This window comes from Lissotriton helveticus, chromosome 1_1 (genome assembly GCF_964261635.1).
Source record: "Lissotriton helveticus chromosome 1_1, aLisHel1.1, whole genome shotgun sequence".
Classification (NCBI taxonomy): domain Eukaryota; kingdom Metazoa; phylum Chordata; class Amphibia; order Caudata; family Salamandridae; genus Lissotriton; species Lissotriton helveticus.
This window is the reverse complement of record NC_136057.1, coordinates 278193717-278210740: the sequence shown is the minus strand read 5'-3', so window position 1 is coordinate 278210740 and position 17024 is coordinate 278193717. Positions and strand designations below refer to the sequence as shown.

Here is a 17024-nt window from a genome sequence, read left to right as displayed (position 1 = left end):
AGGCGGGTAGGTGCTCAAAGGACTAGAGACGTGAAAAAAAGCTTGGTTATGACATACCGAAATTGATCTAAAACCTGTAAAGAAGAAAATCAGGAGTTTCCATGAGCACCAGATCCTCTTTAAGTAAATGATACTGTAGGGGAGTGTTTGACTTTTATTTCAATAAGCCAAGGCATTTTTACAAATCACCCACACAAGAGAAGGTATAATTTGCAGTGGATAGTAAGGAGCGTATGTGGTCAAAGTGAGGTTGCATGCAAATTCGGAAATGCAAAGTTCGTTTGCCTGGCTCTGAAATAGAAGGTAAAGCAGGCCATTCTTGGGGCATAAGCTGGAGAATTAGAAATGTACATGTCTCCTAATGTATATGGGTCTGAAAGTTCTAAAGAGCTGGAGCAGGTGATGATCTGAGAAATCGTGATCTGTGTAAAGCGTAGACCTGTTTTGCTTCTTTCCTTGTACAGAAGGATTCCTCTACAGACGAATCTGATAGCTCGGGTGATGAAGCTAAACCAGAGCCCCCGGCACAGCGACACCCATCAGACACCAGCATGCTGCAGTCTAGGAATGAAACCTCAAATACCAGGTGGGAGGGATTCATTCTTTCCTGCTCTCTTTTCATGAAGCTGTGATTGATGCCAGCTGACATCTTCTGATCTATTCCTCAGGCATTGTCCCGCGTCCACCACCATGGAAGAAGAAGCTATTCAGGGCATGCTGTCTATGGCAGGATTGCGCTACACCACATGCTTACCCAACAGCTGCATGGAGAGAAGAGCGTCCCCTCAGGGCTGCAGCAATGCTTCTCCACTGAAGCAGGAGGAAAGGGCATCCTTCCATCGCATCAAAAATGAGGAGTGTGTTGAGGATGGTATGGGAATGATTTATACCCTGAACATACCCCTATCTCCTTTAATGTCTGAAAGGAGCAATATCTAGACGACTTAAGAGATAAGGCTGGAAGTCTTAACTTAAATCTTCAACCTTATTAGCTACCCAACACTGTTGAAATTCCCTTAATGCCAGAGTCAACTCTTTACCAGAACATTAAAAACACCCAAAAAGTTTTACATTTGTCTTATGCTCTTGGTTAGTTCATTACCTGGGTTTATAGCAGCACAGTTTGTTTTGATACCCCTGGTCTTCAAGTACTGCTGTTAGGTATGCATTGTTCCTGCACAGTGGAATTGGATGAGGTGATTTGTAGGTCTTTGGAATTCTGACATAGTACTGTGAAATTAACCTGACAATATGCGATTATATTTAGCAAATAGAGGAGCATTGAGGGGTTGAAACGTTTTTAGCTTCCCTTGGTAACTTAGGATTTGTTGTCTGCTAGCAATGCTAATATCCGATAACGCTGTGTGCAGTGTAGTGAATCTGCATGGTGAGACCTCCCATGTTATCTGTTACAGTGGCTTTGTACTCTGTTTTTTTTATACAACAGTAGTGTGTCATGGAATTAAGGCTCTGGGTAATCCTACAGTGTGCCATGGTGAACAGTAGGTCTGGGTAGGGGACGCCCTTGTTCTGTGCTATGGTGATAGTAGTGGTTAAGTCTAGGTTCGACCACAGTTCAGTGGAGAAGTTAACGTTTGTGTCTGTATGCCTTCACACTATAGATAATCCAACTGATTAAAAGGTGCTTGGTGGAGTGGAGCATCTGTGCAGACCTCTTGTTTCCTCTCTGCGATGCTGAAATGAAATGTGGTATCACAGCATGTTAATGTGCTGACATGGCAGGTTATGCTGCAACTTATTGGAGTATTTTCTGTGGTGATGCTGCAGAGGTGCATGTTGTCAGAGGGCTGCAACCTGATTCCATTCTGCTCAGGTAATGAGTTATTCTGGGAGGTTGGACTGGATACCAGGAGAGTACATGACCACAACCAGTCTGTGTGCTTTGGGCAGACATATTATCTCAAACTCTGTGGGTCTAATATTACTGACATTCATCACATCTGAGACCCTCAACTTTCAGATCACACATGTCCCAGTAGGCACATTATCTTGGAGATGGTTTAACAGGAGACTGGTATTGCATTGTACTTGTTGGTCCAGTAAGGTCAAGAGCAGCAAGCACATAAGAATCATTCCCTAAAAATGGTCTACATTCTAGTTCTATTTGAAGGTTAGGTTACTCACTCTACTGGTGCTCTATGATATGGTTGCAGCCCCTGTTAAATACCATCTCGCATTCTTTTTCTCTCCTCAGAAGGTCATGCGAACGAGGAGCTAGTTCCTGAAGTGACATCTGTATGGGTCAGACAGATGGAGGCAGCTTCCAGACTAATCCCACAGGTGAGTTTTCTTTCAGTTTTTTAAGACTGATTATGCCCTGGTACGTTGAGTTCCTCTAGCACTCCCCTTATAACTATCCAATGGTAGGTGTTTCATGTGTTTCCTTATAATGTAATTTTACCAGTCTATTGAAGAGAAATTGTAATGGTACAACGGTTAATTTGAAGCTCCTAGTGTTGAGGCCTTGTGTCAATAGGATAGCAGAAAAGCGACCAGATGTCCTTTTGGGCCTCCCATCTGAGCATCATTATAAATTGGGGATAGTACTGACTGTGGCAGCTAAAAGATCAAATTAAGTGGTATATTTTAAAGTATTGTGGTTTACTTTCGAAAGATTTGTTGAAATAGCATTTGTAGCATGCGCAAATGTTTGTTCTACATAATCCTGCATTCTAGTGGTGGACGTTCGTAAGCTGTTTGTAGGTCTTGCATAGACCACTGAAGCGCTCTTTCTTCTAGCCATGTTTACAGTTAGTGGGATATATCCTGCCTATAGGCTTACCATTGCTTTAGAGTTGTTTGCATTTGCTTCTTTTCTTTGTGACATAGCATGCATGCGTCATATTATCTCTTGAGTTTGTCCCACTAAGTTTTTATGTCCTTCCACGGCTTTCGTTTTTGGAGCGTCCTTTTTTCTTTCAATCACTTGTGTATTCAAGCACTCCCATATCCCTAGGCATGGTGCTTTTTTCCCTCCCAACTCCAATTCGATTTTTTTAATCTGTTTTCAAGCACTCCACATGAGTGATTGTGTTTTTTACCCCCGTTGTTACTTCCCTCCCCCTTGCCCCTGTTTAATCTTATCCGTCCACCCATCCCGATCCCTCTTCCCCCACCCATCCTCTTGTCTGTTTGTTCTCCCCATCCGCTCATCCATGTTTCTTCCTGCCCCCTCCCCAATTAGTTGTGCAGGTCCATGTGACAGGCTGGCTAATGTGAAAGCAGTGTTAATTCGAGCAGCAGGGACGACTGATTTGCTTTGACTTAGGGCTTTATAAAAAAGTATTAGCGGCTGGTGAGTGTTGCTAAGACAACTGGAGACTGCGAAGGAGCTGCATGGGATGAATGAATGTTTGGATGCATAACAGCGTGTTTTCACGACGTGCTGCTCACACAGCTTTTTTTGTTTTCTAATCGTCCTACATTTGACTGCACGAGTCTGAGAAGAATGGTCTTATGTGCAGAACGCTATTGTGCCGTTTCCCCAACCCCAAGCAGCTCTGGTAGGGGGCCACCAAAGAGCTGCTGTCACTACTTAACCGTTCACAGAAGCAGGTTCATAGAATGGCTGGCTGCCACCGAGGCTGTGTCCACCTAAAGCAGGGTTTCAAAGGGATTCAAAGTATGCAGACTGGGGGAAAAACTATGCGGTTTACCTAAAAGTAAATCCCCACAGCGATTAACGTTATTTGGTCACACATCTTCTATGTTTCTTTTTGCAGTGTTATTTCTTATTTTCTTCTTTTTAGGTCTTGCATAGACAGCGCATGCACTGTTGCTTGTAGACATTTTGTTTCCAACCTACCTAAAAGACATTTGTAATAGCCAATTGCTCTTGCGCGACCCTTTGGCTATTCAAATGCTTGTTCTCTGAAGCACTTTAGAGTCACACGTCTCCTTGTGACTCCATCCTAAGTCCACAATGCACCAGAAAAAAAGCCCACCTCAGATAGTTTCAATTTAGTTTTTGCCATAGAGTTCAGATGTTCTTGTGTCAGCTTCGAGCTTCAGAAACCTGTTTTTTTTGTAGTGAACTTTGAGACTGGCCATCGTGACTTCAACTCCAACACAGAACTTCACAGGACACCAGCTGCCGTCCTGTCGTTGAGCTTGCGATTATAGTGATGGGCTGGTCTTTAGTAGGTAGCTCAAGGAAATGTCTGTATGTGTGTGGGGGAAGGGAGTTATTATGGAGTGGACACATTGCCAATTTGCTCTAGATGCAAAACAAAATTTCCCCCTGTCCAATCCACTCCAGGTATGCAGTCTGTTGTCAGACTTTATCAAGGTAACCTGTTCACGTGTAAAGAGCTTAGGTGCAAGAAAGCCTTCTGGAACTGATGTGAACGCTATTGAGCTCACCCCAAAATGCAAAACACTAGGGTCTCTTGAAACACTGGACGTTATTGCACCTGAGGCCATCTTAAGCATTGAGGGAGAAGAACTTGGGTCTTTAAGTGTGCAGAGCCCAGAGGTTTTCTCCTCTAATGCCTCAACACTGGACACGGGACAGATTACACTCTGGGCCCTAAGATCGAGGTTGAGTATCACTCCCGAGAGAGTTGGGCATATAGCCCTGAGACTAGCCTGAGGAGGAACAGATCCTTAGGGGCAGCGCCAGGCATAGACTCAGTCTGACCCCTAGTAAACGCCTGGCGAAGCCCCAAGCAGTACCATTGATCTATGCCAACTGAACCCTAAGATTACAAAGGGTTAGCCTCAGAGCAGAAATCCAGTTTGAGTCTGAAACGAAACCCGCATAGATTACAAAGAATGAATGGAGTTGAGGTCCCAATCACACTATAACTCCCCGTTTTTCCTCCACCTCTTAGATCATCACAGTCATCCTCTCACTCAGACCAGACTGATTTGGACCAAGGCAGTCCCTTTTATCCTAAAGACTCATATTCTGACTCTAACCTGGTCACATCCATGAAAGGGGATAACCCAAAGGTTATCGAGCTGACCCTGACAACGATCCTGACCTGAATCCCAAAGGTCTCCCCTCTGAACACTACCACTGCGTACCAAGCAGTACTACAGCGAGAAGCACCACCCCACACGGTAAAACACAATATGATGTAGCCAACAACATTTTAGTTGGGACAAAAATGTCCAATTTCTTCTCATGCTCAGAAGCATGCCTAAGACCAATGCAGAGAACTTTAAAGACACTCCCAGGCTTGAGAAAATGTTTTTTTTTTCTTTATGGAGTTTTATATAGCGCAAACTTGACCCTACGGTATCGGGTGTTCAGAGAGCTTTACACGTGCACCAGTTGCGTTACATAAGGACACATTCTTTTTTGTTAGGCACTTGGAGATTAATTGATTTGCCCAGAATCGCATGATGTTGCGCGTCTTTGCTGAAACCCGATCCCGGTTCCCCAGATGAGAGGTTGACTGCCCCTGCCGTTAGGCCAACTCCTCTCCCCTAATATGACAGCCCCATAATGAAAATGTACTTGCCTTTGGTAACATCCTTTCTGGTGGATACTCTAACTGCACATTCCTCACCTTTGAATATCCAATGCATAGATTGGATCCTGAAAGCTTTTGCAGTAGCTGCCTGGCATCGGCAGGTGTCAGTTCTGTTCCGACATTAGAGGTAAAGTTCTGATGATGTAATCGGAGTGATAAAGCCTCAAAAATAGTGCCCTAGCATTACTTCTGCTCTATTTTTGCACAACTTTTGCAGCGTATTTGAGAAGACTGCAACTTTATTGGTGTAGCCCATAACTAACTCCGTAGCTTATTAAACAAGCATTTACAATGCAATGGTCTCGGCATCATTAAAGGTAGAGCTATTGGCATTGCTCATGACATTTTTTTTTCTTTAAATCATAAATAAATGGCATTGTCATTTACATTGTCAATACACACCACTCTGCACTCAACTGCACTCACCTGCACTGCACTCAACTGCACTCACCTGCACTGCACTCAATTGCACTCACCTGCACTGCACTCACCTGCACTGCACTGCACTCACCTGCACTGCACTGCACTCACCTGCACTGCACTGCACTCACCTGCACTGCACTCACCTGCACTCACCTGCACTGCACTCACCTGCACTGCACTCACCTGCACTGCACTCACCTGCACTGCACTCACCTGCACTGCACTGCACTCACCTGCACTCACCTGCACTGCACTGCACTCACCTGCACTGCACTCACCTGCACTGCACTCACCTGCACTGCACTCACCTGCACTGCACTCACCTGCACTCACCTGCACTGCACTCACCTGCACTGCACTGACCTGCCCTGCACTCACCTGCACTGCACTGCACTGCACTCACCTGCACTGCACTCACCTGCACTGCACTCACCTGCACTGCACTCACCTGCACTGCACTCACCTGCACTGCACTGCACTCACCTGCACTGCACTGCACTCACCTGCACTGCACTCCACTCACCTGCACTGCACTCCACTCACCTGCACTGCACTCCACTCACCTGCACTGCACTCACCTGCACTGCACTCACCTGCACTGCACTCACCTGCACTGCACTCACCTGCACTCACCTGCACTGCACTGACCTGCACTGCACTCACCTGCACTCACCTGCACTGCACTGCACTGCACTCACCTGCACTGCACTGCACTCACCTGCACTGCACTGCACTCACCTGCACTGCACTGCACTCACCTGCACTGCACTGCACTCACCTGCACTGCACTGCACTCACCTGCACTGCACTCACCTGCACTGCACTGCACTCACCTGCACTGCACTGCACTCACCTGCACTGCACTGCACTCACCTGCACTGCACTCGCCTGCACTGCACTCACCTGCACTGCACTCACCTGCACTGCACTCACCTGCACTGCACTCACCTGCACTGCACTCACCTGCACTGCACTCACCTGCACTGCACTCACCTGCACTCACCTGCACTGCACTCACCTGCACTGCACTCACCTGCACTGCACTGCACTCACCTGCACTGCACTCACCTGCACTGCACTGCACTCACCTGCACTGCACTCACCTGCACTGCACTGCACTCACCTGCACTGCACGCACTGCACTCACCTGCACTGCACTGCACTCACCTGCACTGCACTCACCTGCACTGCACTCACCTGCACTGCACTCACCTGCACTGCACTCACCTGCACTGCACTCACCTGCACTGCACTCACCTGCACTGCCCGCACTGCACTCGCCTGCACTGCACTCGCCTGCACTGCACTGCACTCACCTGCACTGCACTCACCTGCACTGCACGCACTGCACTCACCTGCACTCACCTGCACTGCACTCACCTGCACTGCACTCACCTGCACTCACCTGCACTGCACTCACCTGCACTGCACTGCACTGCACTCACCTGCACTGCACTCACCTGCACTACACTCACCTGCACTGCACTACACTCACCTGCACTGCACTCACCTGCACTGCACTCACCTGCACTGCACTCACCTGCACTGCACTCACCTGCACTGCACTGCACTCACCTGCACTGCACTGCACTGCACTCACCTGCACTCACCTGCACTCACCTGCACTGCACTCACCTGCACTGCACTCACCTGCACTGCACTGCACTCACCTGCACTGCACTGCACTCACCTGCACTGCACTCACCTGCACTGCACTCACCTGCACTGCACTCGCATGCACTGCACTGCACTCACCTGCACTGCACTCGCATGCACTTCACTGCACTGCACTCACCTGCACTGCACTCGCATGCACTCGCATGCACTTCACTGCACTGCACTCACCTGCACTTCACTGCACTGCACTGCACTGCACTGCACTGCACTCGCCTGCACTCCACTGCACTGCACTGGCCTGCACTCCACTGCACTGCACTGGCCTGCACTCCACTGCACTCACCTGCACTGCACTGCACTCACCTGCACTGCACTGCACTCACCTGCACTGCACTCACCTGCACTGCACTCACCTGCACTCACCTGCACTGCACTCACCTGCACTCACCTGCACTGCACATACCTGCACTCACTACTCTGCACTCACTACTCTGCACTCACTACTCTGCACTCACTACTCTGCACTCACTACTCTGCACTCACTACTCTGCACTCACCTGCACTGCACTCACCTGCACTGCACATACCTGCACTCACTACTCTGCACTCACTACTCTGCACTCACTACTCTGCACTCACTACTCTGCACTCACTACTCTGCACTCACTACTCTGCACTCACTACTCTGCACTCACTACTCTGCACTCACTACTCTGCACTCACTACTCTGCACTCACTACTCTGCACTCACTACTCTGCACTCTGCACTCACTACTCTGCACTCACTACTCTGCACTCACTACTCTGCACTCACTACTCTGCACTCACTACTCTGCACTCACTACTCTGCACTCACTACTCTGCACTCACTACTCTGCACTCACTACTCTGCACTCACCTGCACTGCACTGCACTCACCTGCACTGCACTGCACTCACCTGCACTGCACTCACCTGCACTGCACTCACCTGCACTGCACTCACCTGCACTGCACTCACCTGCACTGCCCGCACTGCACTCGCCTGCACTGCACTCACCTGCACTGCACGCACTGCACTCACCTGCACTGCACTCACCTGCACTGCACTCACCTGCACTGCACTCACCTGCACTGCACTCACCTGCACTGCACTCACCTGCACTGCACTCACCTGCACTGCACTCACCTGCACTGCACTCACCTGCACTGCACTCACCTGCACTGCACTCACCTGCACTGCACTCACCTGCACTGCACTACACTCACCTGCACTGCACTCACCTGCACTGCACTCACCTGCACTGCACTGCACTCACCTGCACTGCACTGCACTCACCTGCACTGCACTGCACTCACCTGCACTGCACTCACCTGCACTGCACTCACCTGCACTGCACTCACCTGCACTGCACTGCACTCACCTGCACTCACCTGCACTGCACTCACCTGCACTGCACTCACCTGCACTGCACTGCACTCACCTGCACTCACCTGCACTGCACTCACCTGCACTCACCTGCACTGCACTCACCTGCACTGCACTCACCTGCACTGCACTCACCTGCACTGCACTGCACTCACCTGCACTGCACTCACCTGCACTGCACTCACCTGCACTGCACTCACCTGCACTCAACTCACCTGCACTGCACTCACCTGCACTGCACTCGCACTGCACTCACCTGCACTGCACTCGCATGCACTGCACTTGCATGCACTTCACTGCACTGCACTCACCTGCACTGCACTCGCATGCACTTCACTGCACTGCACTCACCTGCACTGCACTCGCATGCACTTCACTGCACTGCACTCACCTGCACTGCACTGCACTCGCCTGCACTCCACTGCACTGCACTGGCCTGCACTCCACTGCACTGCACTCACCTGCACTGCACTGCACTCACCTGCACTGCACTGCACTCACCTGCACTGCACTCACCTGCACTGCACTGCACTGACCTGCACTCACCTGCACTGCACATACCTGCACTCACTACTCTGCACTCACTACTCTGCACTCACTACTCTGCACTCACTACTCTGCACTCACTACTCTGCACTCACTACTCTGCACTCACTACTCTGCACTCACTACTCTGCACTCACTACTCTGCACTCACTACTCTGCACTCACTACTCTGCACTCACCTGCACTGCACATACCTGCACTGCACATACCTGCACTCACTACTCTGCACTCACTACTCTGCACTCACCTGCACTGCACTGCACATACCTGCACTCACTACTCTGCACTCACTACTCTGCACTCACTACTCTGCACTCACTACTCTGCACTCACTACTCTGCACTCACTACACTACTCTGCACTCACTACACTACTCTGCACTCACTACTCTGCACTCACTACTCTGCACTCACTACTCTGCACTCACTACTCTGCACTCACTACTCTGCACTCACTACTCTGCACTCTGCACTCACTACTCTGCACTCACTACTCTGCACTCACTACTCTGCACTCACTACTCTGCACTCACTACTCTGCACTCACTACTCTGCACTCACTACTCTGCACTCACTACTCTGCACTCACTACTCTGCACTCACTACTCACTACTCTGCACTCACTACTCACTACTCTGCACTCACTACTCTGCACTCTGCACTCACTACTCTGCACTCTGCGCTCACTACTCTGCACTCACTACTCTGCACTCACTACTCTGCACTCACTACTCTGCACTCACTACTCTGCACTCACTACTCTGCACTCACTACTCTGCACTCACTACTCTGCACTCACTACTCTGCACTCACTACTCTGCACTCACTACTCTGCACTCACTACTCTGCACTCACTACTCTGCACTCACTACTCTGCACTCTGCACTCACTACTCTGCACTCTGCACTCACTACTCTGCACTCACTACTCACTACTCACTACTCTGCACTCACTACTCACTACTCTGCACTCACTACTCTGCACTCACTACTCTGCACTCACTACTCACTACTCTGCACTCACTACTCTGCACTCACTACTCACTACTCTGCACTCACTACTCTGCACTCACTACTCACTACTCTGCACTCACTACTCTGCACTCACTACTCTGCACTCACTACTCACTACTCTGCACTCACTACTCTGCACTCACTACTCACTACTCTGCACTCACTACTCTGCACTCACTACTCACTACTCTGCACTCACTACTCACTACTCTGCACTCACTACTCACTACTCTGCACTCACTACTCACTACTCTGCACTCACTACTCACTACTCTGCACTCACTACTCTGCACTCACTACTCTGCACTCACTACTCTGCACTCACTACTCTGCACTCACTACTCTGCACTCACTACTCTGCACTCACTACTCTGCACTCACTACTCTGCACTCACTACTCTGCACTCACTACTCACTACTCTGCACTCACTACTCTGCACTCACTACTCTGCACTCACTACTCACTACTCTGCACTCACTACTCACTACTCTGCACTCACTACTCTGCACTCACTACTCACTACTCTGCACTCACTACTCACTACTCTGCGCACTCACTACTCTGCGCACTCACTACTCTGCGCACTCACTACTCTGCGCACTCACTACTCTGCGCACTCACTACTCTGCGCGCACACTCACTCTGCACTCACTACTCACTACTCTGCACTCACTACTCTGCACTCACTACTCTGCACTCACTACTCTGCACTCACTACTCTGCACTCACTACTCTGCACTCACTACTCACTACTCTGCACTCACTACTCACTACTCTGCACTCACTACTCACTACTCTGCACTCACTACTCACTACTCTGCGCACTCACTACTCTGCGCACTCACTACTCTGCGCACTCACTACTCTGCGCACTCACTACTCTGCGCGCACACTCACTCTGCACTCACTACTCTGCGCGCACACTCACTCTGCACACTCACTCTGCACTCACTACTCTGCACACTCACTCTGCACACTCACTCTGCACACTCACTCTGCACTCACTACTCTGCACACTCTCTGCCCACTCACTCTGCACTCACTACTCTGCACTCACTACTCTGCACTCACTACTCTGCACTCACTACTCTGCACTCACCTGCACTGCACATACCTGCACTGCACATACCTGCACTGCACATACCTGCACTGCACATACCTGCACTCACTACTCTGCACTCACTACTCTGCACTCACTACTCTGCGCACTCACTACTCTGCGCACTCACTACTCTGCGCACTCACTACTCTGCGCACTCACTACTCTGCGCACTCACTACTCTGCGCACTCACTACTCTGCGCACTCACTACTCTGCGCACTCACTACTCTGCGCACTCACTACTCTGCGCACTCACTACTCTGCGCACTCACTCCTCTGCACTCACTACTCTGCGCGCACACTCACTCTGCACTCACTACTCTGCACACTCTCTGCCCACTCTCTGCACTCACTACTCTGCACTCACTACTCTGCACTCACTACTCTGCACTCACTACTCTGCACTCACTACTCTGCACTCTGCACACTCAGTACTCTGCACTGTGCACACCACTGATATCATGGAATCTTCCACCACACTTTCTAAAACTCTATAGTCCGAAGCATAATAGGCACAGAACCAAAAGAAGGGTAGACATTGCTTAAAATAATCTTATTGTATTTATGAGGAGCAAAAGCGAGACTGTGAAATGTGCTGAATATCAGTTTGTTACGAATCAACAGAGTGGAGTTAGAGAACCAAGAAATAGTAATTTAGAATCCGGGTTACAAGGAGTAGTAATCACAAGCTCAGGATCAACGGGCGCGAAACAGCGTGGTGGGCGCGCAGGAGACGCAGCGTGAGCGTGCACATCAGCTGAAGATCGCCGGAGAAGACACCGAGCCTGCCTGCTGCCATGACCGACCCGCTGCAGAGGGAAAGAGCCCGGTGAGTGGGGGTAGAGAGGGGGGGGGGGCGGCAGAGAGGGAGTGGGCAGAGAGGGAGTGTGTGTGTGCGTGTGTGTGTGTGTGTGCGTGCGTGTGTCTGTCTGTGTGTGTCTGGTGTGTGCCTGCCTGCCTGCCTTTGTGTGTGCGCGTCCACAGACCCTGGTCGGCTCGTGCACCGCTTTGTACTCCCTTGCAAGCTTACTCAGCGACAATAGTTCTCGTTGCCGAGACCTAAAAAGGGGAAGGTTCAATGGTTTTCATAAGAGTGGTAGTGGCTGGGTAAGTGAGGAATAGAGTACGCACCAGAAAGATTGTTCTTAAAGGTAAGTAACTTTCCTTCTGATGGATAATTCTACCTGTAGATTCCTCACCTTTTGAATAAATACTCAAGCAGTAACTAGACGGAGGAGAGTGTCGAGAAACAGCCATTTGGATTAGCAAATCTTGAAGTACAGAGCGGGCAAGGTGATTGTCTCTTGTCACCAGAGTGTAAATAGTAATGCTTAGCAAAGGTATGCAGAGAGGACCATGCAACTACTTTGAATTTGTTTTCTACAGGTACTCCGCAACGGTGCTGTGGAAGACTTTGCTGTCATGTGATAAACACTTATTCATTCAGGTGCTTTGTAAAAAAAATGTTTTTTAGCAAGAGTGTAACAGATTTTATTACACAGGATAATTCATTATGTCTTATTCCTACACTTCACCAACATTACTCGCCTGCTGAAGAAAACATTCTGAGCTTGGAGTCTTTGTCCAGGTGTATTGTGGTCTAAAGTTGGAGTAACAAATAGTCTTGTGAGCGGAAACTTCAAAGAAAAGAAAACTTTCACATGCCCACACTCATCACTAGATAACACGAGTATGCAGAGCAATATAATCTGAGTAGATGATTAAAGGGTACATAACATTTTCCTTCTGGAGTTACTTTTTTGGAATTAATGGAATTAATTTGCAGTTCAATGAAGAGGTGAGTTTAATTAACATGTGAATCTTTAGAAAATATCCAACACAGGAGGCGCAGGGGTTGACAGCATGTAGGGTTTCACAATTGAAACATTGTGCACTTGTTTCTCAAGAGATGGCTACTGCGGTCTTCGGGAAACCTTAATAGGAGATCAGATCGAACCTTTATTAGATCTTTGTCAGTGTTAACAATATTGCCAATGATTACCATTCGCTTTTATGAGATTAATCTTAATAATTACAGATGTGCATGAATTATGCTGCTCTACCACTAAAATTAAATTTTGAGATCTAAATTAATTACAGCAGCTGGAGCATTCTTAATTGATCAGAAGAAAGCTTGCCCCTCTCCACAATGAACTTTCAATGTAAGGGTGTTTTCTTACTTTTTTGGGTCTTTGACAGGTAAAGATCCTGGGGACGATTCTACTTTAGTTGAAAAACCTGTGTTCGGGGCATGTGAGCTGTAGATCACGTGCTTGTCATGCTCCTGCCATCTAGTGTTGGGTCCGGATGTTTGCAAGTTGTTTTTCTTTGAAGAAGTCTTTCCAGTCACGAGGTAGGTGACTCCTCCTTTTGGTGATAGTGCGCATGGGCATCAACTCTATTGTTAGATTGGGGTTTTTTCCGCCATCGGGTTCAGACGCGTATTGCTGCGCTCCGAAGACATTTTCTCGGGTTCCCCTCTGTGTGCAATCCACTTACCCTCGACGGTATTGTTTTCGATCGCGTATTCTCCTTTCTCCACATATATCAAATACAAAGCTTTTTCTGATCGGGAAACCTGTGGAAGGCCGTCTGGCCTACCCACGTCCGTCCATCTCGCAGTTGATGGAACAGACTCCAGTTGAATTCTGCCTTCGGTGCCACGTAAAGTTCCTGTGCACCAACGAAGTGTGCAACTTGCTTACCTCTGGACCACAACAACCAGGACTGCGACACGTGTAAATCTTTAAGTTAAAGGGAAAACACTCAGCGACCGTCGAGCTCGACGTCACGACATGCAGACCCAAAACGCCAGATCCATTACGGACCTCTACGGAGAGGATTCCAAACAAGACACCAGCGATGCACTAGGGGCCGAGGAAGAACCGGAGGATCCTATATCCGTCTCCGAATCCTGCTCTGATATGGATAAAGACATTCCGCAAGGTCAGCGTATCGTGAGTACCAAACCTCCCTCGCCCTCAAGTCCTACTCAGCCCAAGAAAAAGGCTCCGGTTCCACCTCTGCCTTCAGGCCGCGGTTGGCACAGAGAAAATGTTTCCAACTCCTCGACTGCCAGCTCGGCACAGAAACACATGTTAAAGCCTTCTAGCTCTAGATTGAGTCGTCCACACTTGGGCACCAAACGGAAACTTTCGAGGTCGAAACCTGTCTCAGGCCCAACTCCTTCAACACCAAAACCTTCTTCGGAACCAAAATCCTCCACCAAAGACACAGACACCGAAAACTTAGGCACAGAAAAATAAAGATGCTCTGATCCCACCAAAGGAGCCCCGTTTCGATGTCCCTCCTGCAAAACTGGATCCGAAACGAAGAACTATACATTCATCCAAACACTGGACATGTTGCAACCAGATTGCCACATAAAAGCAGATCTGAGTCGGAGGACACTTATCACATTCCTTTGAAAAGGAAACATGTTGCTACTAACCCTTCTCCTCCTCTTCCCCCCCACCCACCCACATAACCTCCTACCCCAGAAACACAGCATTTACCAATTACTACTACTAATTTGCCATATTCACCTGATGATCAGGAGGATGGGGATGAGGGCAATGATCCTTCACCTACAGACCCCAGGAAGGACTATAATACAGACTCTCCCACAGATAATGATCCTGACCTTTATCCTACTAAGCCTTCTCCACCAGATGACAATGTAGGCTATATAGTGCTTCTAAGTAGAGCTGCTGAATGCCATTGGGTGCAATTACATAAGGAATCCCTAGAGGAGGATTTCCTCTTTGAAACCCTTAGTAGTTCCCAAAGATCCACCCACACACTTCCTATGCTCAAGAGTATGTTGAGACATGTGGATGGCCTATTTAACTATCCTGTTCGTGCACTCATTCTCACTCCCAAGATAGACAAAAAATAGAAACCTGTTTTCATCAAGGGCCAGTTACCCTTAGACTCCATAGTGGTTTCTATTGCCCGTAAATGGGCCAATTCATATCGGGGGTGCTCCACCTCTGGACAAAGTCTAAGCTCATAAACGCTTCTGGTAAGAGTAGCCTCCCAAGCTGCAAATTATTACTCCAGTTCTTACCCGATGAGCATAAATCCAAAGCTCAAGACTTAGTGCAAGAAGGAAAACTCATACCTAAATCTTCCGTTAGGTGTGCATTCAATGCATCTGACACTGCAGCTAGAGCCATCAATACCATGTGTTACCAAGAAGACACGCATGGTTAAGAATTTTGGGATTTACCCTGAAGTTCAGGCTTCCATTCTCAACTCACCATTCAAGAAACAACTTGTTGGTCCTATAGTAGACATGTCCTTAAAGAAAATGAAAAAGGACACAGACATGGCAAAGTCTTTGGGTGCCCTACAGTCCCTTTCTACTCGTGGTTCCTTTCGCGCACCTTCTATCGTGAGAGGTCCAAGAGTATCTCTTCAAACACTGCCTCTGCACCGTACAATGGCAACAACCAGCCCTCTTTTTCAAAAGGCTTCTTTAGAGGAAACTACAGAGGCAATACTGGCAAAGGTAGAGGTTCCAACACACCACCTCCCTCTCAAATAACAAACAGTGACTTGCCTACACTTCCCTTCCCCCCATCCCCCCCCCCCCATCATTCAACACCTGTCGGTAGACATATTTCACAATTTCCTACCTGGCAATCACTAACTACAGACAAATGGGTGCTAGGTATTATACAAACTGGTTATTGCCTGAAACTTACCACAATCCTCCAAACATCCCTCCGCGTTTACACAAATTGTCACCAGACCATCTACACCTCCTCAAACAAGAGGTTCAGTCTCTCCTTTTAAAATGAGCCATAGAGCCCATACCAATACAATATCATGGGTTGGGTGTATATACTCTCTGTACTTTCTAATACTCAAAAAGCACGGCTCTCTCAGCCCCATTTTAGACCCCACAGAGTTAAATCATTACATACAATCAAATCCTTTTCACATTGTGACTCTTCCAACAAGTGCTCCCACTTTTACAACAAGGCAACTTTGTCTACTCTAGACTTAAAGGACGCATGTTTCCACATTCCAATACATCTCGCTCATCGCAAATATCTCAGATTTGTAGTAGCGGGCAGCATTACCAGTTCAAAGTGCTTCCTTTCGGAATCATCACTGCTCCCAGAGTGTTTACGAAATGCCTGGCAGTAATAGCTGCTCACCTGTGAAGACAACACATTCATGTATTCCCGTACTTGGACGACTGGCTCATCAAAGCCAATATGTACCTTAAGTGTCTTCAGTACACTCGCATAACACTGCAATTATTGCACCAGCTGGGGTTTACAGTCAATGTGTTAGTCTCATCTACAACCTTCCAACACTCTAGGCTATCTAGGAGCCACTTTAGATACTCAAAAAGCTCTAGCTTTTCCCAATGCAGCCAGAATTCGCAATATTCAGTCTTTAAT

The 17024-nt window shown here is 48.4% G+C and overlaps 1 protein-coding gene across 1 annotated transcript in view; it reads left to right on the top strand.

Moving 5' to 3' along the window:
• KDM7A (lysine demethylase 7A) overlaps positions 1–17024 on the top strand; it is a 351499-nt gene that overhangs the window by 317689 nt on the left and 16786 nt on the right. The window contains exons 16-18 of the mRNA XM_078668115.1: positions 465–586; positions 669–871; positions 2216–2301. Of these exons, the coding sequence (XP_078524241.1) occupies positions 465–586; positions 669–871; positions 2216–2301 (411 nt within the window). The remainder of the gene's footprint in view (positions 1–464; positions 587–668; positions 872–2215; positions 2302–17024) is intronic.